Source organism: Pleurodeles waltl, chromosome 4_1, assembly GCF_031143425.1.
Source record: "Pleurodeles waltl isolate 20211129_DDA chromosome 4_1, aPleWal1.hap1.20221129, whole genome shotgun sequence".
In the NCBI taxonomy this organism is placed as follows: Eukaryota; Metazoa; Chordata; class Amphibia; order Caudata; family Salamandridae; genus Pleurodeles; species Pleurodeles waltl.
This window is the reverse complement of record NC_090442.1, coordinates 425,820,085-425,844,265: the sequence shown is the minus strand read 5'-3', so window position 1 is coordinate 425,844,265 and position 24,181 is coordinate 425,820,085. Positions and strand designations below refer to the sequence as shown.

General features: G+C 43.4%; 1 protein-coding gene across 2 annotated transcripts in view; it reads right to left on the bottom strand.

Moving 5' to 3' along the window:
* CD36 (CD36 molecule (CD36 blood group)) overlaps positions 1-11,345 on the bottom strand; it is a 574,756-nt gene extending 563,411 nt beyond the window's left edge. For both annotated transcript variants that reach the window (XM_069228678.1, XM_069228679.1), the window contains exon 1: positions 11,200-11,345. In XM_069228678.1, the coding sequence (XP_069084779.1) occupies positions 11,200-11,319 (120 nt within the window). In that variant the 5' untranslated portion in view covers positions 11,320-11,345. The remainder of the gene's footprint in view (positions 1-11,199) is intronic.
* Positions 11,346-24,181: the final 12,836 nt, after the last annotated feature.

Below are 24,181 nucleotides of genomic sequence, written 5' to 3'. Positions count from 1 at the left end.
TGTTGATGTCTCAGGGACATCAAAGACTTCTCTCTGTCGGCACCGGGACTCTCTGCTGAGACTCCTGCCCTGCAAAAGGGTGCCCTAACCTGTCTCTGGGCCCTTGAAAGGTGAAGCTGGTGGAAAAGGACAGAAATTCACGCCCAGTCCACCGTGCAGGGAACTTTTTGATGCACCATCTGCAACATGGCTGAAATCAACATTACAGCTACATCGCAGCTGGGAGATCGACACATTGCGGATGGATAAATGATGTGCAACACCCGTTTGCGGCTGCGGATAACGATGCAAACCCCACAGAGTGCGGTCTTCTGACACCGTGTGACCGGATTTGAAACGCAACATCGCTGGCCATGAAAAACCGATCCAAAGCCTGCCCGGACCCGAGGTGCCAGTCTAGAATTCGAGTCATCACTCTCTTGCAATGGAGAAAAACGCAGCATCACCGACCCGACCATGGAAGGAACGATGCACGGCATCACTTGCGAGTAAGGAATCGACGCATAACTGACTTTTCCAATGCACGCTAGCCCACGCAGCTTAATTTTTTTATGCAAACCACGTCCTCCGTGTAACAACAGCGATCTCACTGTTTTCTATGGATTAACCCCTCAGGTGCCTCGGACATAACAGTTACATCCTGGGCAGTCCCCTCAGGTGCCCAGGATGTAACCGTTAAGTCCAAGTAGGGGCCCTCAGGGAAACTCTAGCGCTCCCCCTTGGGGCCTCGCACCCCTCTCCCCAGGGCAGGGATAGAAGGGGAATTGCTTCCCCTTCCACCCCTGCCCCTTCCCTGACCCCTCCGTGGCACCTGATGACATCAGCGCGCGATCACGCGCTGACCTCATCAGAGGCCTACCCCTGCATGGATCGGAGGAGAAATGAAAAAGCATTTCTCCTCCGATCATGTGAGGGGATGAGAGAGGCATGAAAGAAGAGGAAATGCCTTTCCTCTCCTTCCATATCTCTCACAGCAGAAAGGCCACTAGACACCAGGGAAATTGTATTTTTTTAAAATTATTGAATAAGGGGAGCGGCACCTTGGGCAAGGGCCACTCCCCAGGGGGGAAAATATTTTTAGGCCTTTTCTGCCCCCCCCTTGGGGGCAGATCGGCTTATTTTTATTAGGCCAATCTGCCCCCAAGAGGGGCACAAACCACTAGGCACTGGGGAGTTTTTTTTTTTAACCAATTTCACACAAGGGGAGCGACCCCTTAGGCAAAGGTCTCTCCCCCTGGGGGGGAGCAAATTTATTTTAGGCCATTTCTTCTCCCCTTGGGGGCATATCAGCCTATTTTTGGAAGCAGGGCAGAAATTACTTAGGCACCAGGGATTGGTGTGTGTATGTGCGTGTTTTGTTTGTGGGGCAAGGGTAGCTCCCCATGGGGGCACATTACTGTTGGCCATATCTGCCCGCCTTGGCCGCAGAGTGGCCTATATTTGGAAGGTCCATCTTCCCCCAAGGGGGGCAGAAAGCCCACCAGAGATCAGGGCAGATTTATTTTTTCAAAATAAGAAGGTAGGGTTATGGACATTCCCCCATCCCAAATAAATTTGGCCAACGTTGTTCTGACCACCATTTGGTAGATGGGGCAATTACCCCCAATCCACACCCCGTGTGTCAGAAAGTCTACTAGATGCCAGGGAATTAAGAGAAAACAAAAAAATAGTAGGGTTGTGGCTACCGACCAGTATGGGCCTGGTTATGCCCCCACCCCAAATCAAGGGGGTAACAGTCTTTCAGCTATCCCACCGCACACTAAAACATCTTATCCCCCGGCAAGCAAGAGGACATTTGATTATTTTGGGATTTGGTTTTACATTTGGGCCATGAGAACTTGGCTAACTCTCAAAATCGTCCCACTTGGAATGGTGAGGGCTGCACTTTTTGGACTTTGGGACGCTGCCATGTAGAAAAATCCACAAGACCTAGACACATCTGAAAACGAAACATTTGGGTGAGTCCATGGTGGTGTGCTTCACATGCGCCTGCACCATTTTCTTACCCATAATGCCCTGCAAACCAGGCACTTGGCCCACCCACAAAAGTGAGGTATAATTTTTAACAGGAGACTGAGAGGAACGTTGGGTGGTAGGAAATTTGTCCCGGTGCGGTGATCCCGCACAGAAATGTGGAAAAAAAGTTGGGATTTTTTTAGCTAAATTTCAGGTTTGCTGAGGATTCTGGGTAAGAAAACATTGGGGGATCCATGCAAGTCACACCTCCCTGGATTCCCTCAGGTGTCTAGTTTTCAGAAATGTTTGGGTTTGGTAGGTTTCCCTATATGGCTGCTGAGCCTAGGACCAAATACGCTGGACCCCGCAAAAACAGGTGGTTTAGTATTTGATAATTTTGAAATATCCACAAAGTGTTTTGGGGTATTTCCTTTCGCGGGCACTATCCTACCCACACAAGTGAGGTACCATTTTTATTGGGAGGCTTGGGGGAACATTGGGTGGAAGGAAATGTGTGGCTCCTCTCAGATTCCAGAACTTTCTGGCACCGAAATGTGAGGAAAAAGTGTATTTTTGGCCACATTTTGAGGTTTGCAAAGGATTCTGGGTAACAGAACCTGGTGAGAGTCCCACAAGTCACCCCATCCTGGATTGCCCTGGGTGTCTAGTTTTCAAAAATGCACAGATTTGGTAGGTTTCCCTAGGTGACGGCTGAGCTAGTGGCCAAAATCCACAGCTTGGCACTTTGCAAAAAACAGCTCTGTTTTCTTTGGGGAAATGTGATGTGTCCATGTTGTGTTTTGGGGCATTTCCTGTCACTGGCGCTAGGTCTACCCACACAAGTGAGGTACCATTTTTATCGGGAGACTTGGGGGAATGTTGGGCAGAAGAAAATTTGTGGCTCCTCTCAGATTCCAGTACTTTCTGTCACCAAAATTTGAGGAAAAAGTGTTTTTTTTTGGCCAAATTGTAAGGTTTGAAAAGGATTCTGGAAAACAGAACCCGGTAATAACCCCACAAGTCACCCCATCTTGGATTCCCCTACGTGTCTAGTTTTAAAAAATGAGCAGGTTTGGTAGATTTCCATAGGTGTCGGCCGAGCTAGAGGCCAAAATCCACAGCAAGGCACTTTGCAAAAAACAGCTCTGTTTTCTTTGGGAAATGTGATGTGTTCATGTTGTATTTTGGGGCGTTTCCTGTCACGAGCATTAGGCCTACCCACACAAGTGAGGTACCACCTTTATGGGGAGACTTGGGGGACATTGGGTGGAAGGAAATTTGTGGCTCCTCTCAGATTCCAGAACTTTCTGTCACCAAAATGTGAGGAAAAAGTATTTTGGGGGCAAAATTGTGAGGTTTGCAAAGGATTCTGGGTAACAGAACCTGATGAGCCCCACAAGTCACGCCATCTTGGATTTCCCTAGGTGTCTAGTTTTCAAAACTCTGCAGGTTTGGTAGATTTCCGTAGGTGCAGGCTGAGCTAGAGGCCAAAATCCACAGCTAGGCACTTTGCAAAAAACAGCTCTGTTTTCTTTTGGAAATGTGATGTGTTCATGTTGTATTTTGGGGCGTTTCCTGTCACGAGCATTAGGCCTACCCACACAAGTGAGGTACCATCTTTATGGGGAGACTTGGGGGACATTGGGTGGAAGGAAATTTGTGGCTCCTCTCAGATTCCAGAACTTTCTGTCACCAAAATGTGAGGAAAAAGTATTTTGGGGGCAAAATTGTGAGGTTTGCAAAGGATTCTGGGTAACAGAACCTGATGAGCCCCACAAGTCACGCCATCTTGGATTTTCCTAGGTGTCTAGTTTTCAAAACTCTGCAGGTTTGGTAGATTTCCGTAGGTGCAGGCTGAGCTAGAGGCCAAAATCCACAGCTAGGCACTTTGCAAAAAACAGCTCTGTTTTCTTTTGGAAATGTGATGTGTCCATGTTGTGTTTTGGGGCATTTCCTGTCACAGGCGCCAGGCCTACCCACACAAGTGAGGTACCATTTTTATCAGAAGACTTGGGGGAACACTGGGTGGAAGGAAATGTGTGGCTCCTCTCAGATTCCAGAACTTTTTGTCACTGAAATGTGAGGAAAAAGTGTTTTTGGGCCAAATTTGGGGGTTTGCAAAGGATTCTGGGTAACAGAACCTGATGAGAGCCCCACAAGTTACCCCATCTTGGATTCCTCTAGGTGTCTAGTTTTCAAAAAATGCACAGGTTTGGTAGGTTTTCTTAGGTCCCGGCTGAGCTAGAGACCAAAATCCACAGCTAGGCACTTCCCAAAAATCATGTCAGTTTTCTTTGGGAAAATGTGAAGTGTCCATGTTGCTTTTCCTGTTGTGGGCATTAGGCCTACCTAAGCAAGTGAGGTACCATTTTTATCGGGAGACTTGGCGGAATACAGAATAGCAGAACAAGTGTTATTGCCCCTAGTGTTTCTCTACATTTTTACCTTCCAAATGTAAGAAAAGGCGTCTATTTGAGAAATGCCCTGTAATTCACATGCTCATATGGAGACCCCAGAATTCAGAGATGTGCAAATAACCACTGCTTCTCAACACTGTATCTTGTCACCATTTTGGAAATACAAAGATTTTCTTGATACCTATTTTTCACTCTTTATATTTCAGCAAATGAATTGCTGTATACCCAGTATAGAATGAAAATTCATTGCAAGGTGCAGCTGATTTATTGGCTCTGGGTCCCTAGGGTTCTTGATGAACCAACAAGCCCTATATAACGGTATATTGCTTTCAAGAATCTGACATCGAAGTAAAAAGTTACAGAGTAAAATGTGAAGAAAAATGGCTGTTTTCTTTCATCTCAATTTCAATTTTTTTGTCATTTCAGCTGCTATTTTCTGTAGAAAAACCTTGAAGATCTACACATATGAGCCCTTGCTGAATTCAAAATGTTGTCTATTTTTCAGAAATGTTTAGTTTTCCAGGATCCAGCATTGGTTTGACACCCATTTCTGTCACTAACTGGAAGGAGGCTGAAAGCACAAAATAGTAAAAATAGGGTATGTCCCAGTAAAATGCCAAAATTGTGTTGAAAAATGTGGTTTTCTGATTCAAGTCTGCCTGTTCTGGGAAGCTGGTGATTTTCGCATCGCAAACCATTTGTTGATGCCTTTTTCAGGGAAAACATCACAAGCTTTCTTCTGCAGCCCTTTTTCACATTTTTTTGAAAAAAAATGAAATTTTTGCTGTATTTTGTCTAATTTCTTGGTCTCCTTCATGGGAACCCACAAACTCTGTGGACCTCTAGAATCGCTAGAATGTTGGAAAAAAGGACACAAATTTGACATGGGTAGCTTATGTGGACAAAACGTTATGAGGGCCTAAGCGCGGACTGCTCCAAATAGCCAAAATAAGGCCTGGCACCTGAAGGGGAAAGGCCTGGCAGCGAAGGTATTAAGGTCCTTATTCTTTTGAAAATTCATATCTTGACTTGTGTATGTTGGATTTCTGTTGTTTTGGTCTTGTTTGATTTAGATAAATATGATCTATTTTTCTAAACTGGTGTGGTGTCCATTTATAGTGTTTCTTTGTATTACTGGGTGTGTTAGTACAAATACTTTACACATTGCTTCTGGGGTTAAGCCTTTCTGCCGGGTGTGTTTTTCCTTTACTTTACTTTGCTTGGACAGAGTGCAAACTGACTGCCAACCAGAGACACCATTTCTAAAATACTGCTTGATATACTTTTTGTAATATGGTGTAGAGGTGCACTTGATTCAACCATTGTGAAAACATGACAATTCATGGTTGTTGTATTTGTCATTTTGCAGTAACGTGGGCGAGTAGGTGAATAGTAATCCAGAGACATTAGGTTTCACATGGGATTTATGACCATTGTCTTGCAAGTAGTTTTCATGGACTTTGGAGCATGAGAATCACTGCATGTTGGCATGTTGATTTGGGGTTGCCCTTAGGCTCTTCTGTTTTTAAATAACCAGCTCATTCTAATCCTTATGTTTTGATACAAGCAGTGCACCATGGTTTTTTAATGTTCATATATTTTTTAGGAGCATTTCTTGACTTCCTTAATGAGCACAGGCCGAAATGCATTAACAGCTTCGAAAGGGGTTTAATAAATTCTATTAGTATAGAGTAGGTTTAGGCATGTGATTGGGTGGCCCTTCTGGCCCTGTTTCCTCCGCAAGTGATAGACTACCTTCAGGTGGATTCTGCAGCAAAAGACTTGTCATAACCACCTTGATATAAACTCGGGAAGCACAAGGAATCCGATGCACTACAATATGTTTTAATTAGTCTATTCTAAGTATCTTGTATGCATATTCATGTTTGATTTCATGGTGGTGGTGTTGCATCATAACTACTAACTCTGTACAAAAAGTATATATAAATTTGCTGAATTAATGAGAGTCCAGTGACATTTCATGGTGTCATTGTAGACTAGGTAAACAGTGGTAGTTGATCTCCTCATTTTCAATTTTAATTGTTGTATAGCCTGTATCCCAGGAACAGAGGGTGTATATGGGCATAGCCCTTTTTTGGTTATCTGTATAATGCTCTGACCTTTACAGGTGATTAAGTGGTCTGGCTCTGGTTCTGTTGGCGAATATTGAGAAGGCGTTTGATTTGGTGGGCTGGAGTTATTTATAAGTGCTCCTTCAATGCCTTAACTTTGGGCTCAATTTTACTTCATATATATAATTGCTCTGTGCAGACTGCCCAGGGTCCTTGTCAGCAGAGAAACAGCAGATTCCTTTCTAATTCAGAGGGGATTGAGGCAGAAGTGTTTGCTGTCGCCTGTTATTTTCCCATTGCCATAGAGCCACTGGTGGAGTGACTCATTGATGCAAAGTAGCTAGTATTCGATTGTGACAAGAGCATCTCAGACAGAGTGGCTTTCTACACAGATGATGTTTTGATTATCTTGACGGACTTGTAAAGGTCATGCTCTCATACACTTACAGTTCTTATATATACATATATATAGATAGATAGATAGATAGATAGATAGATAGATAGATAGATAGATAGATAGATAGATAGATCGATCGATCTTTGGTCTGTCCAGCCATCGCATATCCTCAAGATTTGGGGTGGGCTAGAGAGTTACAGGTGGTCAAGCAAACATTTAAATATCTGGGGTTATGCATCACATTATACACAGTGGCAGCATGGAAAAGAAATATTCAAACACTCTTAGACAACATAACAGCAGATATTAAAGTGTGGTCAGTGCTCCCCTTGTCACTTCTAGAAAGATCTGCCATTTTTAAAAAGGTGTAGATGCCATGGTTTCTGTACCAGCTACAGAACTACCTAGATGAATTATGATGTTCCTTTTTTGATAAAATAAACTCCAGTTTCCCATGGAAGCAACAATTTTCGCTGATAGTATTGTTTATATGTTTTAATTTCACTTTTGAAGGTTGGCTTTTTGCAGCAGGTGTTCAGTCCTACTATAAAGCCTCCCATCTGCTGATTGTACACAAATGGTGGCACGAAATCCAGGGAGGCTGCTTGTATGCATCTGAAAAATGTGCACTCTGTTGTATACCCATACAACACATATATTATACAGTGGAAGAGGGGACTCCGTCAGCCTTGACAGCAGTCAAGATCTGGAGGGATACTTTGAGGATGATAAATTGAGATAAACTGCTAACTGAACAAACACTTGTTTAGGTGGTATAAAAAATGGGGTCTTTGGTTGGCAGTCAGGTTACCCCCTGTCCAAGCAAGGACCCTCTCTCTAGTCAGGATAAATCCCACACAATCCAAATTATCCTGTGCCCACCCCCTGGTAGCTTGGCACTGAGCAGTCAGGCTTAACTTAGAAGGCAATGTGTAAAGTATTTGTGCAATAAATCATACAATAACACAGTAGAACATCACAAAAATACACCACACAGTGTTTAGAAAAATATATAATATTTATCTGGTAAGATGCAGGTCAAAATGATCAAGATTCAATAAGTCCACATTGACATGTCACTGTAAAAATGATATAAAGTGTATTTAGTCTTTAAAAAGCAACGTGTCTCTTGCAAGCACAAAGTACCTGGTTTGTGTCCAAATTCTCTGCAAGAGACCGCAGAGGAGGAGTTGCATCGAAAACAGGGAGGTATGCATCGATTTTTCTGTTGCACACAGACGATGTGTCATGCAGGGTTGGCTTTGCGTCCATTTCCGGCACATAGACTGGGATCCTCTTTGGGTTGTGGGGTTTTCAGACACCCCGGGGACGATGCTTTGAAAACCTGGGTGTGCAGGATAAAGTCAAGGGGCTGCGTCGATCCATTTGGCGATGCGTGGAAAATTCTGTCACACAGCAGGCGCTACGTCGATTCCTCTCAGGAAGTCGGGCTGCGTTGATCTGGCTCAGCTTTGCGTTGTTCCAGTGGGCTGTGCGTCGAATTTCCGGTTGCAATGCTGGTGCTGCGTCATTCTCTTCTTCGGGAAGTCGGGCTGCATCGATCCAGTTCGGCGTGTGGTGATTTTCTCACTGCGATTCAGGCTGTGCATCGTTTCTTGCAGGCTGTGCGTCGATTTTCACCGTACAAGGAGTTTTTTTTGCAGGAATGAAGTATTTTTGGTCCTGAGACTCCAGGGAACAGGAGGCAAGCTCTATTCAAGCCCTTGGAGAGCACTTCTCAGGACAGCCAAAAAGCAGCAAGGCAGCAGTCCTTCTCAGAAAAGCAGTCCAGGTGAGTCCTTTGGGCAGCCAGGCAGTTCTTCTTCGCAGGTTGCAGGTTCTGGTTGAGGGATTCTTCGTAAGTGATGTCTTATCCATAAGTGTCTGCCTTCAGAAGTGTCTTGTGAAGTAGAGGTGTCTAAGTTGGTAGGGTCAGAGTCCCTGCTTAAACACCCAAATGTGCCTTTGAAGTGGAGAGACTTCAAAGAGTGGCTTAGAAATGCACAAGGTCCCCTTTCAGTTCCATCCTGTTTGCCAGGGTACCAGTAGGGGGTGTGCCAGTCCTTTGTGTGAAGGCAGGCTACTGCCCTTTGACAAGTAAGTGTCAGGCCCTACACCCTCCCAGCCCAGGAAGACCTATTCAATATGCAGATGTGTGCAAGCATGACTGAGCATCCTGTGTTTGGGGTTGTCTGAGTGAATGCACAAGGGAGCAGTCAAATAAACCTAGCCAGACGTTGATTGTAAGGCACAGAAGGATTTAAGTAAAGAGAAATGCTCACTTTCTAAAAGTGGCATTCCTAGAATAGCAATATTAAATCCAACTTCATCAATAAGCAGGATTTTCTATTACCATTCTGGCCATACTAAATATGACCTGGCTACTCCTTTCAGATCAGAATCTACCACTCAAACAGTGTACGAGGGCCGCCCTAATGCTATCCTATGAAAAGAGCAGGCCTCACAGCAGTGTTAAACAAATTTAGGAGTTTTACAATACCAGGACATATAGAACACACATGTTCCTGCCCTGACTTTTATCTACATAGCACCCTGCCCTTTGGGCTACCTAGGGCCTACCTTTGAGGAGACTTTTATGTTGAAAAAGGGGAGTTTAAGGCTTGGCAATTATTTTTAAATGCCAAGTCGAAGTGGCAGTGAAACTGCACATACAGGCCCTGCAGTGGCAGGCCTGAAACATGGTTAGATGGGTACTTATGTGGGTGGCACAACCAGTGCTGCAGCACACTAGTAGCATTTAATTTACAGGCCCTGGGCACATGTAGTGCACTTGACTAGGGACTAACAAGTAAATCAAATATGGCAAATGGGTATGAACCAATGTTACCATGTTTGTTCGGAGAGAGCATGTGCACTTTAGAACTGATTAGCAGTGGTAAAGTGTGCAGAGTCCTAAAGCCAGCAAAAATGAGGTCAGAAAAAGAGAAGGTGGAAGGCAAAAATTTGCGGGTGACCCTGCAGTAAGGCCATGTCCAACAGGTGGGAATGAAGTTACAACAGATGGCAACATTAGAAGGGTTCCGGAGATGGTATATTATTGGAGTTACTTCCTTTGGACTTGAATGCTACAACACTTAAATCTAACCAGAACCTACAGACTGAGTATGACTTGCAGCACAGCCAGGTTTTTAGTTACGTACAACTACCCCAAGCAATAACACCATATATATCGGGATTCGCTGATCTCCTGGACTTCAATCCATTAGAATCGGTGCTACTCCCGGAGGAATTGGAAGACCACAAACTGACTCAAGTCTACCGCTCCTTCATAAATAATATGACAGGCCCATTAGATCTACGACGCTTGGCTCAATAACAGGGATGTGGGATTCCCTACTGATAAGGAATGGGGAGAAGTTAGGGCATCCCCAGGACAATCGGCTTTTGCGACGAGGTTACGCCTCTTTCAATTAAAATATGTCCATAGCGTGTACCTCACAGGGCGCATGTTGTGGAAGATAGGTGTTGTAACCTCGCCCCTCCTGTCTCTGATGTTCGGCGCAGGACATAGTGCATAACGTGGAGCCGCACCAAGCTAATGGGTGACGTAACGGGGATCCTGTCTAAAAGGACGGTTGATACCCAGTCAAAAATGCGTGCCATCTCCGTAAGTTAAGTGGAAACTAAAACAAAGGCTTAACCCAAAAAAATGGTGCGTAGCAACGTGTTGCAGAAATATATTTAATTCTTGCTCGTTTTCATTGTTTGGCAGTTTCGTTTTGTAAAAACTGCCAAGATGTCTTCTTTGGTTGTTGTGAGACTTCTTTGGGAAACATTTTAAGTGTAAAAATTGATGGCCGAGCAAGGACGTTTATTAGACGGTCAAAAGTAACAAACAGACAAGTGTGTTTATCGACGTGCCTTCCTTGGCATCTTCCAATGCTTCGGCGAATTACGAAACTGAACTGTCAGCAGTAATCTAATTTATCACAAACCCCTCAGTCTACATTCTAAGATCAGTTTTACAAAAAACATCAACAGAAGGAAGACGGCACGGAAGAATCAGCGCTCCTGAAATTCAAGGTGCTTTAAATTATTTACTAGAAAAATACATATTTAAAAATTATACGCGGCAGGGTAGTATCCTACTGAAGTCCCGAATTAAAAACATAAATTAAAACAAATAAACGGTATTTTACGCCTGTCTATTGCACAACGTGAATTCTTGAGCCACTTAGTTACAGTTTGGAAACTCACAATCAGGTGTGTCACCTGTGCAGAGTATGCTCCTTCATTTAAAGTAGAAAACCTTTGAGTCTTCTGAGTTACAAAAAGGCCTAGTGCTAATACATACATATGAATATGAACACTGAATATATACTGACTATGGCTGTACCTTTTTCATCTTCGCCTCGATGATCAAATCGCCGACCGGTATCAAGACACCGCCAAGTATGGCCAGCAGTCCACCAACAACGGCCCCAGCTATCAACCAGCATTTTGTATTGCAGCACATGGCTCACCTCCCTTCTCTGCCTCAGCTGGTGAAATGGGGCGCCTTCCTCCAAGGCTGCGGCCCTTTTATAGCCACAAGGCAGCTGTAACCATTGCACCGTAATTACAGCAACATAATACAGATAATGCGAAGACATAACCCACAGCGCGGCAGCTCAAAGTGCAGTCTGCAGGCAGGGAAACAGGAGATAAGGTGATAAAAACTCTCAAATTTAAAAACAGTTTGCTGAAGTTTGACCATTTGAATGAACGTATCTCGAGATTAATCTCTGTGACTATCTCATTCCCCTTTGAGGCCTCTGTAGAAACGCTGATTCTTTTACTTGGGCTAGTCTATCCTGCACTATGAAATAAATCAGTATTGAGAATCGTAAGACTAGATGGATTCAATTTAAATATTCTAGGCAAGTAGGTCGCCAGATAGTTAGTTTATTGTAAATTAATTCAACGTACGCACTATCTTTTCCAAACAAATAGATATAAAATGTCATTATTTAGTAACACATATAAAAACTTGAAAAGAGACGAAATTCAGTAAAAAATAAAAATTGTGCTACAATTATAAACCGGACAGATCCCTCGGTAATCAGGGAGTTCAGATTAATATTTTGTTTCCACCTTCTTTGTTACTTGAGAAGGGGAAAGAGCTACAGTCATAATTTTTACTAGATTCGATGTCAACTGGCGGTCTTCCCAATGCAGTGCCTATCAAGGTGCCCTGTCGCTTGACAACACCCCTATTTTTGTTGAAAAGTGGTCTAAGCTATTTTCACATTCAGTCTAGAGAAGAAATAGAGACTAATTGCAGGAACGTGTTCCTTTGGAAGAACTCCCCATTTGTTAGCATTTTGCAACGCAAAATCTCAATTTCATTTTAATCTCTTTTCATTTGCAAAAACACCATCCATCACTGCTTGAGATTTTGTCATTGTACTGCACTTTGGAGTACATAGTTAAGGCTTCCTTTACTTTTACAAAATAATAAAACCCACTTCATGGACAACATTTTTTATCCACTATAAACCTTTAGATTAATGAGAAGGCCTCTTTTTTTCGTTTTTTAATAAAAATCACATACAGAACAAACACCGATTTTCAAGCCGAATGTACAAACCTGGATTTACTAAACCGGTTGTGTCATTTATATCCTGACTGATCCGTGAGTGGCAGTGCACTGTTCGTTTGCAGGAGGTGGAAGAACTGCGTTTCTAGCAAACATTAATTAGACAGGTCCCAAGTTTGTGATTTCACTGTGATTGGTGAAAATACAGGGATGGATCGAGTAGTCCTCCATCCCTGCATACGCATTCACAATTGGTAAACTAGATTTTAAAAGTAGCCCTTGCCCTTTAAATGGACAGGTGCTGCTTTTTTCACCCAATTTCTGATAGAATGCTTTTTAAAATCTTTAGGGAAGAGGAAGAAAGGCACAGAGGGTGGCGAGTTAGTGTGGCAGGCAGTACTTAAGTTGTAAAAAAGTAAGTGCTGGGGCCCTCATCAGGAGGCCACTGCAGCTTGTGTTACGCATTGTCCCTGCCAGCACTGCCAATGACAGTGCTAATACAAGTACCACTATCACACACATACAAGTGTGACAATGCAAATGATTCCAGGCCCCCATTTGCTGTGCCAGTTTCTAAATTAAACAGACAACGCCACCATGTGCGGGCTGTCATAGGTGCAGGTGTTGACAGTTAAGTTCTGGTGCCGAGCACCCGGAAACCACTGGCTCAAATTAAGCACTGGTGGCAGGACCATTTTTTTTGCAAAGCAGCGCATGAGGGAACTGTATTGGTTAGTCTAGACAAGTTGGGTGGCAGGATACTATTTATTTATGAATTGGGAAGGCAAGTGTTCTCCTGAGTGTGATGGGAAAGGGTGGCAGGAAGTCAGGTTTCTTTAGATTGTATGAAGGAGGAGGGAAGGCTTCTCCTATGGGCGTTGGGTTACATATCAGTTATTCCTTTTCTTGGATGGGATTGGTCTTTTGAGGGTGGTGTATTGGATAATAAAATGATTTATAATTAATTGGTTAGGGTGATGACATCAAATTGTGCATGGCTCCCCATAACTCATTATTACTCCACTACTGTTAAAAATAGGGTCTCTAGTTGGCAGTAGAGACACCCACTCAAGTCAGGGTAAGGGAGCCACAGACCTAAGATAATTCCTGATCACTCCCTTGGTAGCTTGGCACAAGCAGTCAGGCTTATCTCAGAGGCAATGTGTAAAGTATTTGTACACACACAGAGTAATACAGTGAAAACACCACAAAAGTACTCCACACTAGCCAATATTTGTCTGAATAAAACAAGACCAAAACTGCAAAAATCTAACATACACCAGCAAAGACATGAATTTTTCAAGCTTAAATCTTAGTAGAGCACTTAGAAACACAATAGCTCTAACTGGGGCTATCACGACGTCGTTGACGGAGTCATTCCCAACAGTCTGATGCCATTCGCAAGGGAGTGCGGACCAGTCACACTGTCACACATGTACAGTACCTTGGAAAACGAAGGGAAAGCAAAGACATTGCACGGAGTCAGGGAGGTGAGGCGTAGCTGGAGCGGGTGCAGCATCATTTCCTTACTACTACTGGGGAGGTGAGGCACTGGCTCCGTACTGTGCGGCAAAGTAGATAAGGCATCCATTCCTTACGATTGCAGGGGAGGTGATGCAACATTGGTGACGAGGCGTCGGTTTCTTACAATCAGGGGGAGTTAATTAATCCAGCAGGTCTAGACATACGGCGTCGACTTCGCAATGTTGTGATGTTATGTTATGTTATGTTTGATTTATATAGCACATAGCTGCCCTGAGGCTTCCCAGCGCTTGCAATAGCAATCTTCATCAGTTGGGCATAAGACGCAGGTGTTAAAACAGCCATGCCTTTAGGAGACGACGGAATGATAATTCATGTCTGGTCTGCCGAAGGGAAATAGGCAGAGAACTCCAGAGATTAGCACAGAGGAAGGCCATAGACCTTCCTCCCATTTGACTTTTTTTATAGATGGTATGACTGCTAGTGCTGTTGAGGAAGACCTAAGGTATCTGGTTGGCTCATAAAAAGTAACTAAGGAGTGTAGAAGTGGAGGACCCTTAGCATACAGGGCTCTGTGGCTATAGCAGAGCGTCTTAAACTTTAATAGTTGCTCAATGGGAAGCCAGTGAAGAGCTGCAAAGGCCGGTTTAGCCGAATGATGTCTGGGCAAGTTGTAAAGTAGGCGTGCCGCCGTGTTCTGAAGTACCTGCAGTTTTTTTAAACATATTTTGGAGAGCCCAGAAACAGGGTTTTCCATAGTCAATCTGGGTGATCACACCATGGGGTCATAGGTGCTGGTTCGGAGTGGGGTGTCCCAAACGTTGGGGTCACAGCACTCTGAACTCATGCTGTAGCGGGATTTTAGAGACATTGCAGTGGTGTCGGGCCAGCGGTGTCGGTCATGGTCATTGCACTCAGCAGGGACCATGGCTCCTGGTGCAGGCAGCGGCGCAGAGTCAAACAGATGTGCAGGTTCCAAAATCAGTCTTGAGTCAATGTGCTTGGTTTCCTCTTGGTTTCACCAGAACTCACTTCCAAGGGCACAGGAACTAGATTTGGCACCACTTGGCAAGTCAGTACTCTCAGCAAGAATGTTCAGGTGCTGGCAGATTAAGTCTTTGATGTCTCTGAGACTTCTAACAGGAGACAAGCTCAGTTCAAGTCACTGGATAACCTTGGAAAGCAGGATGTAGAAAGCAAAGTGCAGTCCTTTCACTCCTAGGAAAGAAGCAGCAAACAGCAGGGCAGCACAGCAAATCAGCAAACAGAGTGACTGTCCCTCCTACAGCATCCAGCTCTTCTTCCTGGTAGAAAGTTGTGATCTTATAGGCCTAATACTTAAACTCAGTTCTGCCTTTGAAGTAGGCAAACTTCAAAGTACAGTCTTTGTAGTGCACAAGACCCTGCCTGTCCTGCCCTGGCACCAGACACACTCCAGGATGTTGGAGACCGCTTTGTGTAAAGACAGGCACAGCCCCATGCAGGTGCAAATGTCAGCTCCTCCCATCACTCTAGCTGAGGAAGGCCCATCAGGACATGCAGGGCACACCTCAGCTCCCTTTGTGTGACCGATTAGAGTGAATTGAAAAAGCCCTTCTGTCATCCTGACCCAGATGTGTATTCCACAGACAGGCAGAGGCATAGAATGGTTAAGCAAGAAAAAACCCACATTCTAAAAGTGGCCTTTTCAAACTTACAATCTAAAAACTAACTTCACCAAAAGATGTATTTTTTAAATTGTGAGTTCAGAGACCCCAAATGGCATAGCTCTATCTGCTCCCAATAGGAAATTACACTTAAAAGATATTTCAAGGCAATCTCCACGTTAACCTATAGGAGACATAGGCTTTCCAATAGTGAAAAGTGAATTTAGCAGTATTTCACTATCTGCACACCAGTAAATGTTCTACCTTCTAAGTACACTGCACCCTGCCCATAGGGCTGCCTTGGGCCTATCTTATGGGTGACCTACATGTAGTAAAAGGGAAGGTTTGGGCCTGGCAAGTGGGTACACTTGTCAGGTTGAACTTGCAGTTCCAAGCTGCCCACACAGACACTGCAGTGGCAGGTCTGAGACATATTTACAGGGCTACTCATGTGGGTGGCACAATCAGAGCTGCAGGCCCACTAATAGCATTTGAGTTACAGGCCCTGGGCATCTCAGGTGCACTATACTAGGGCCTTACTAGTAAATCAGATAAGCCAATACTGGAGAAACCAATCACTAATACAATTTAGACAGAGAACACTTGCACTTTAGCACTGGTCAGCAGTAGTAAAGTGCCCAGAGTGCTAAAAGCCAGCAAAACTAAATGCAGCACAGGATCAAAACAGGAGGTCCAGAAAGACAGGGGAAACCATAACAAGAGCTAACAGGTCTAACACTCCCCTGCCACTATGCTGTTGATCTTAGCACAAAAGATCATAAAGGAGGAGTATAGACAATATAAAATGGTAGGAGAGTAGTTATCAATAAAGGGAAGACGCTACTTAACATCCAGTTTTGATAGCCGAAGGGCCTATCTTTTCGATGGAATATCAGGCAGCAGGTTATAGCTGTTAAAAGACTGTCAAGTGCTGGTGACCTTCTCATGGCCCTGAATGGCAACAGGAACATTGTGAACACCAAACCACCAACGTTTTGAATGTATCACTCTTTGGATCTAGCTAGATCATTTAACAGTAACATGATAAGCTTCATGATCCAAAGAGCACCTGGAATCTATAAGCATTAGAAACACTCTCACAATAAAGTGGTGGCCTAGACCTTATGCCATATAATCTTGACACCACAGTTTATATGACAGTTGCTGATTGCTTCTATTATTGGTTAGCTTCTGCTCATCGTGGTGTCATGCCACTGTTCTATCTGACCTGACCGAGTAGCTGAAAGTTGACCTGGTGACTATCATTGAGATTTGACTGGACTATTCTTCTGCTCCTGCTACCTGTCTAATATTTCCTGAAGGCTTTGTCATTGTACAGGCAAATAGATCTTTTGTGACAGAAACGGGGGTGTAGAATCTTTTATTAAAAATGTTTATAAGCAGAACCATAATCTTTTAAAATTCTGGCTACCACACAATTATAAAGTCACTTAATCTATTCTAGTTATTATCTGCTATTCCCAATGGTATAACACAATATGTGAGGGTTAGTTTATGCAGTGCTTGTAATGCGCTATGTGATAAAATATTCAAATGCAGGGTTTAAAAGTGTGACTGATGTAAACGAGATAAAATTGCTGCAATGTAGTTGAACATTTGCCCAGTATTAACTCTGTCCTGCGTGGATTTGCCATCAAACAAAATATATGTTGAGTTTAGTGGTGATGAAAACAACTCAAATGGATTGTCCATCAATTGTATCATTAAGATTTCGCCAGAAATCATAGTATTCTTCATTATCACCCAGCTAAGTAATAGATAATACTCTTGATTAGATACTCTCTCATGATGATATTCAGCAATGATTCAACTGGATTGGACAGATCATGTAAATTACTTCTTTCATTCATTTAAGCATATTTTAGTTGGTATCCTTACTGCAGCAATGAAAAGCATTGGCAAATAGGTCTTGGCTCTAAAATGCAGAGCCAATTGGTTTTGCCAGTGCGTTTTTGCAATGACTCAAAATATGACAAGAGGAGGGTTTGTAGAGAGCTCTCAAGGAATGACTCCAGTGGAGCCGACATTCGAAAGATCTAGGTCTTTGTTAAGCTTCAATCCGATTGAGGCTCCTCCAGATGCTATGAGACAATCAGGTTTGGGACTGCTGACACCGCAGATCTCGAGTGCGAATATGCTGCAGACAACCATAGCACAGGCTGGGAATATCTCATTACAAGGTTTGACAGCCCAACAGCTGAACGACTGGTTGGATAAGTTGAATTCACCACAGTCTACTCCTGCAGCAGCAGGGAGGTCGGGAGTAGAAGAGTACCTGAATTTTGTGAGGTTGGGCATGGAACCAAATAAACTTGTTGAAGGGAGCATGGGAGTGAACAGGTTAGAGTCATACACGGAAGCAGAGTTGAGATACTTGTGTCCAGGGTGCACCAGAGGTTGGCAGATTTGGCAGATAAATATGAAATAGACGTAGAAAATACCAAACATCTGAAGAGGAGTTACAGGTTAGACTTTGAGCCTAAGGATTTTGAACACATGCGGTCTACTGGGATGAAGGCACACCTTAAAGAGATACTGCAGAGTGCATAAGTTTGGGGAGCCTTAGAGAAGTGGGAAGGCAGATGGGCGAAGAAAAGAGATAAGAGGAAAAGTGATTGCAGAGAGCCACCAGCTAAAACCTCATAGGATGCTGGTGCGGTAAAGATGTTACCAATGAGACAAACAGCCGGAGGGGTTCTTGTCCATGTGCCGTGGACTAGAGGTGATATTCTGTCATTTACAAATGACTTACCCAGGCTGAGGGAGAAGCCAATAAAGTGGTATCAGCAGACGGACAGGTTTGTGAAGCTTGCAAAATGTCTCTGGGAAGACCTGAACACTCTCTTTGACATCATAGTTCCAGATGATTTGTGGCTTGAGTGCAAGAGAAGTGTGGATTGGCCAACCACGGAACCGGCAAGGGATAGAGTCACAGGAGCACCGTCTCCTGAGGTGATGAGGTACTACTATAAGGTGATTGAGTTCTTGAAACAGAGAGTTTTGCCACAGAATATTGATTGGCAAAAGATTGATTGGACGGCTCAGGAATCCAAAGAGTCGATACATGCCTATTATAAGAGGTTGTTGAAAGCGTTCAAGGACTACAGTGGTACAGAGGTTGTTGAAGCGAAGGACATGAATCACCTTGTGTTTAGGTTTGCTGAAGGGTTGAGACCTGAGATTAGTCAGATGATTAAGAACGATTTGATTTGCTGGCAAGTGAAGCCTATTGATGAGGTGTTGCAGTATGCAAAGTACTGTAGTGATGAGATTGAGCTGAAGCAGAGAAAGTTGAAGGAGAAAGTGATGGTAATGCAAATTAAGGCAGCACAGTCAGGGATGCAAGGAGGTTGTCTACAACAGTTGGTGCAACAGTTGCAAGTAAACGGGATGTTTCAGGCGCAAGTGAGAGGCAGAGGTCGAGGAGGTTTTGTGAGTCGAAGTCCGGATTTGAACACTGTAGTAGTTCAAAATGATGTGCAGGGGATGAAGAAGATGTTACCTTGTCATGCTTGCAGGGGCGTTGGACATTGGAAGCGGGAGTGCCCGATGATGGTGCAGGAAGGTGTTGTTCAACAAAGCAATGATGTCAGTGCATTTCAAAATGTGAAGGGACCGAGGCTGAGAGGTCCTAACCCGAATTCTCAGAATAACACGAATCAGATGCAGGGTTTTCAACCCATGCAGCAGGTGCAGATGCCACGTATACAGCCAATGCAGATGCAGCAAATGCAACAGCAGGTTCCTATGGTACCTAGACAGCAAACGCAAGTGCCTTTAGTGCCAATGGAACAGCAACAGGTGATGCTTCCTCAACAGGGCATAGGTCAAAGAATGAGTCAATATAAATAAAAATAATATAACAGACTTGACACATTCTTTTCATAAATGCATTAGTGATAGCCTGGATGAACTCATACCCTTCTCTGATTCTAGAAAGCGGCCACGGAAGAAGTCTTCCTCGTGGTTCACCTCAAGCTTACTTGAGAAGAAAAGAGAATGTAGGAAGCAAGAGAGGAAATGGAGGCAAACGCAAGATGACTCCATGAAAAAGGAATATAAGAATCTAATTCGAGCCTATCATACTAAAATTAAAAATGCAAAGGCTAAATATTATTCTTCAAGAATTGAAGCAGCAGCCAACTCTCAAGAGGAGATCTTTAAGGCTTTAAAAGATCTTACCCACCCCTCTGAAGAGTCAGAAATGATGGACTCCCCGCAGCAACATGTTGATGATCTTGCAACTTTTTTTAACGAAAAGATTCAGGATATTTTACGTATCCTTTTCTAATACTCCAAAAGGAGGCTACTCCGTCAGGGATCAGGAGGGTAGGGAAGAGATTATTCTAACAAATGTTACTCCTATTAGTACAGATAGAGTATCAAAATTACTGGGATCCTTTACAACAGGCTCTCCTTTGGACCCTGCAACTCCTCAGATTCTTTTCATGGGAGTGCCAGTGTTAGGTCCGGTAATTACAAGTCTTATTAACATTTCACTATCCTCTGGAGTAGTGCCAGACATATGGAAACAAGCCATTGTTAAGCCTCTCTTAAAAAAACCTAATCTGGATTCAAAGCTATTGAATAACTATCAATCAATCTCACTGCTACCTATAATGGCTAAACTAGCAGAGAAGCATGTACATACTCAGCTCTCTGCTCTTTTGGAAGAAAGAAATATCTTACATCACCCACACAGATGGGTTTTAGGCCATTGCATGGGACAGAGACCACACTGATCGCTATTACAGAGGAAGCAAAAAAGAGGATGGATAAAGGAATTGAAACAGCCATCATCCTCCTAGATCTGAGTGCGGCATTTGATACCGTTGACCTAAACATTCTTAAAGATAGAATGCGGGGGATTGGAATCTCTGGAGTAGCCTTAGATTGGATCCTATCATTTACTCATGGAAGATCCTTCCAGGTATTGGACAGATCTTGTACATCCAAACGTATCATAAGCAGCTGTGGAATCCCACAGGGTTTTGCCCTGAGCCCTCTGCTTTTTAATATCTATATCCTGCCATTAGTGGAGATTGTTCAGTCATTTGGTCTGAATTTAGTATCAAATGCAGATGATACTCAACTTATTGTCTCCCTCTCCAACACACAACCAGATCTGGGGACAGCATTAGGTCCCTGCCTAAAAGAAGTTGCGGTATGGATGTCGGGAAGTAAATTGAAGTTCAAAGATGGAAAAACTGAGGTTATGTTTTTTGGGCAAACAAAAAATTAATTAGCTAATCCAATTATAACAACAGGAGTGGCCACTCTCCCGCCCCCTAAAGACCTTATAAAAGTCTTTGGGTATGGCTGGACCCCCAACTCTCAATGTCACAACACGCCAACAGAGTAGCTGGAACTTCCTTTGCCCTGCTTAGGACTCTGAGGAAGGTTTTAGCAATCCTGCCTTTTCTAGCCAGAAGACTAGTTATTCAGGCATTAATAGGATTGCGCCTTGATTATGGCAATGCTCTGTTTGTGGGATCACCAAGACACATAAAACAAAGACTACAGAGGGTGCAAAATGCAGCCGCACAAGTGTTTTTAAAAACACCCAAGCAACAATCCATACGGACCGGAATCTCCTCCTTACATTGGCTACCAGTAGCCAAAAGGATTCAATTCAAGGCATTATGCCATATTCATAGAGCTTTATACAATCAAGGCCCTGAAATGCTCAAAACACTGGCCTCTTTTTACACACCAGACAGACCTCTCAGATCCTCCTCAGCTATGTTAGTCACAGTTCCAACAGTGAAGAAAGCAAGATGGGGAGGAAGGTCGCTGGCATATCAAGGTGCTATACTCTGGAATAGTCTTCCTCTTAATATTAGATTAAGTTCTCAAGAGATCCCCTTTAGAAAGGCCCTGAAAACCTGGTTATTTAGAGCGTGATTTCCTATGTGATTATGAACAATGATGATTCTGCGTTGCAGTATAAGCGCTACGAGGCCCCTGGGCAGTTTAAGCGCTATGTAAGCAATTTTAACATAACATAACATAACATCACTGAAAAGATGCACACTTTGCTGTCATAGGCCCATTCCGAACCTTATTGCTTCTTAGGTGACCTAGAATTAATGATTTGACCAAGAAGGGACACCAAGTACGTAGTTGATTCCCAGAGCGGTTTGTATGATAAAATCCAGAAGAAGGAGAAACAGCATCATGTTTTCTTTGTCCTGTGTTTGACACCATTGATAATTAAGTCTTTCTCCAGAGTTTTGAATTGCCGTTGATGCTGGGTGAGGCAAGGGAGGAGTTGTGCTATTTTGACTCAGGTAGTTTGAGTGGTATTAGCCTGGAAGGGATCACCTCACATTGCTTTGATTTAACTGGTTCCCCTTCGTTTCTGGAATGTTTGAAATTTAGAAAATTGTCATTATTATTTAGTAGCAATATACATAAAAACTTAAAAAGACAATGAATTCGGGAAAATCAAAATTGAGCTGTAACTATAAGCTGGACAGCTTCTTCAAAACAAGTAATCTGGAGGGAACATATTATTATTTGGTTTCCACCTTCTTTGCTACTGAGACAGGGAGAGCTAGCGTGATAAATATGACTTAATTTGACGCCATTTGGAGTTCATCATCATTCAGCGCATGTCGCATGGTCCCTGTCGCATGGCGACAACCCTTTTTGATGAAAAGTGTTCCTAGCCATTTTTGTCCTAAATCTAAAGAAGAAATAGAGACTATTTGCAGGAACATGTTCCTTTGAAAGAACTCCCCATTTGTTAGTATTTTGCAATGCAAAATTTCAATTTCCATTTAATCTATTTTCATTTGCAAAAACATCATCAATCACTACTTCAGTTCATTTCAATGCCATGCACTTTAGCTTACATAGTTAATGCTTCATTTTTTAACAAAATAATAAAACCCAGTTCATGGCCAACCCTTTTCCACTAGAATCCTTTACATTAGTGTGGATGACTCTTTTTCTCTTCTTTTTTGAAAGCTCATATCCTGAGCAAACACAGATTCTCAAGCCAAATGTAAAAACCTGGATTTGCCAGCCTGGGTGTGTCATTTGTATCCTGACTAATCTGTGAATGGCAGCGCAATTTTCATTTGCAGTTGGTGGAAAAACTGCTTGTCTAAAAAACGATAATTAGGCAGGTCCCAATTTGTGATTCCACTGTGATTAATGGCAAATACAGGGATGGATGCAGTAGTCCTCCGTTTCTGCATTTGCGTTTGCAAATGGCAAGCATGTTGTTTTTTAAAGTAGCCTGTGCCCCTTCAAGGGACAGGCTATGCTTTTTAATCCAATGTCTGATACAATGATTTATAAAAATCTTTAGGACAGGGAAGGGAAGAAAGGTACAGGGTATAGTGAAGTAGTGTGGCATGACCATGTTTTTGCATAGCAGCTCGTGGTAGGAGCTTATTGTTGAGTCTGGGCAGGTTTTTGGGTGACAGGGCACCATTTGTGTTTTTTTTTTTTTTGATTGAGGGTGATGGGGAAAGGAGGCAGGATGTGAGGTCTTTTTTGACTAGATGAAGGAGGAGGGGAGGGTTCTTCTGTGGGCAGTTGGGAAGCTGGTCAGATATCAGTTATTATTTTTCTTGGATGGGAGCGTTCTTCTGAGAGTGGTGGAATGAATACCCAAATTGCTCAGGGTGGTGATATCATATTGAGAATGGATCCCCATGACATCCTATTACTCACCTACCACTACGCTGTTGATCTCAAAAGAAAAGATAATAGAGAAGTATAATCAATATAAAATAGTAGGAGGGTAGTTATCAATAAAGAGAAGCTACTCAACATCCATTTTTCATAGCCAAAAGTCCTATCTTTTGAATGAGACGTCTGCCAGCAGAGCATAGCTGTTACAAGGATGTCACGTTTTGGTGACCTTCTTGTGGCCCTGAATGGCAAGATAAGCATTTTGGACACTGAGGCCCTGATTTATACTTTTTGGTGCAAAACTGCACTAACGCAGTTTTGCACTCAAAAGTTTAGCACTGGCTTGCACCATTTCTTTGCACCAGCTAGGCACCATATTTATGGAATGGTGCAAGCCAGTGCAAAGGGTGGGCGAGCATAAAAAAAAATGATGTTAGTCAGGTGGGGCTGGCGCTATGGAAGAAGGGGGTTTTGCTCCAAAAAATGATGTTAGGCAGATGAGTAAAAAAAATGTCTCTAACCTGCCTAGAGTCATTTTCTGATGCAAAGCCATCCATACCACATGACTCCTGTCTTAGAAAAGACAGGAGTCATGACCACCACCCCAGTGGCCAGCACAGGGGACCAGGGTCCCCTGAGCATGCCATTGTACCCAGTAACATGTGGGGGGGGGGCATATCAGGGCCCCCTATGGCACTTTAAAAAATAAAATGCAATACTTACCTGGGATGGGGTCCCCCATCCTCCGCAGTCCCTCTGGTGTAGGGGGAGGGTGTCCCTGGGGCCTGGGGAGGGCACCTGTGGGCTTATTTCATGGTTTTCCACCATGGAAATAGGCCCACACATCCCCTGACGCCTGCCTTGACCCAGGCGTTAAAAAACGGGGCAAAGCAAGCTTTGCATCTTTTTTTGACCTCTCCCGTGCACCATTTTTGCATGGAAGTATAAATATGGCGTTAAGGCCATAGACTCATTTTTTGCACGGGAACACCTACCTTGCATCT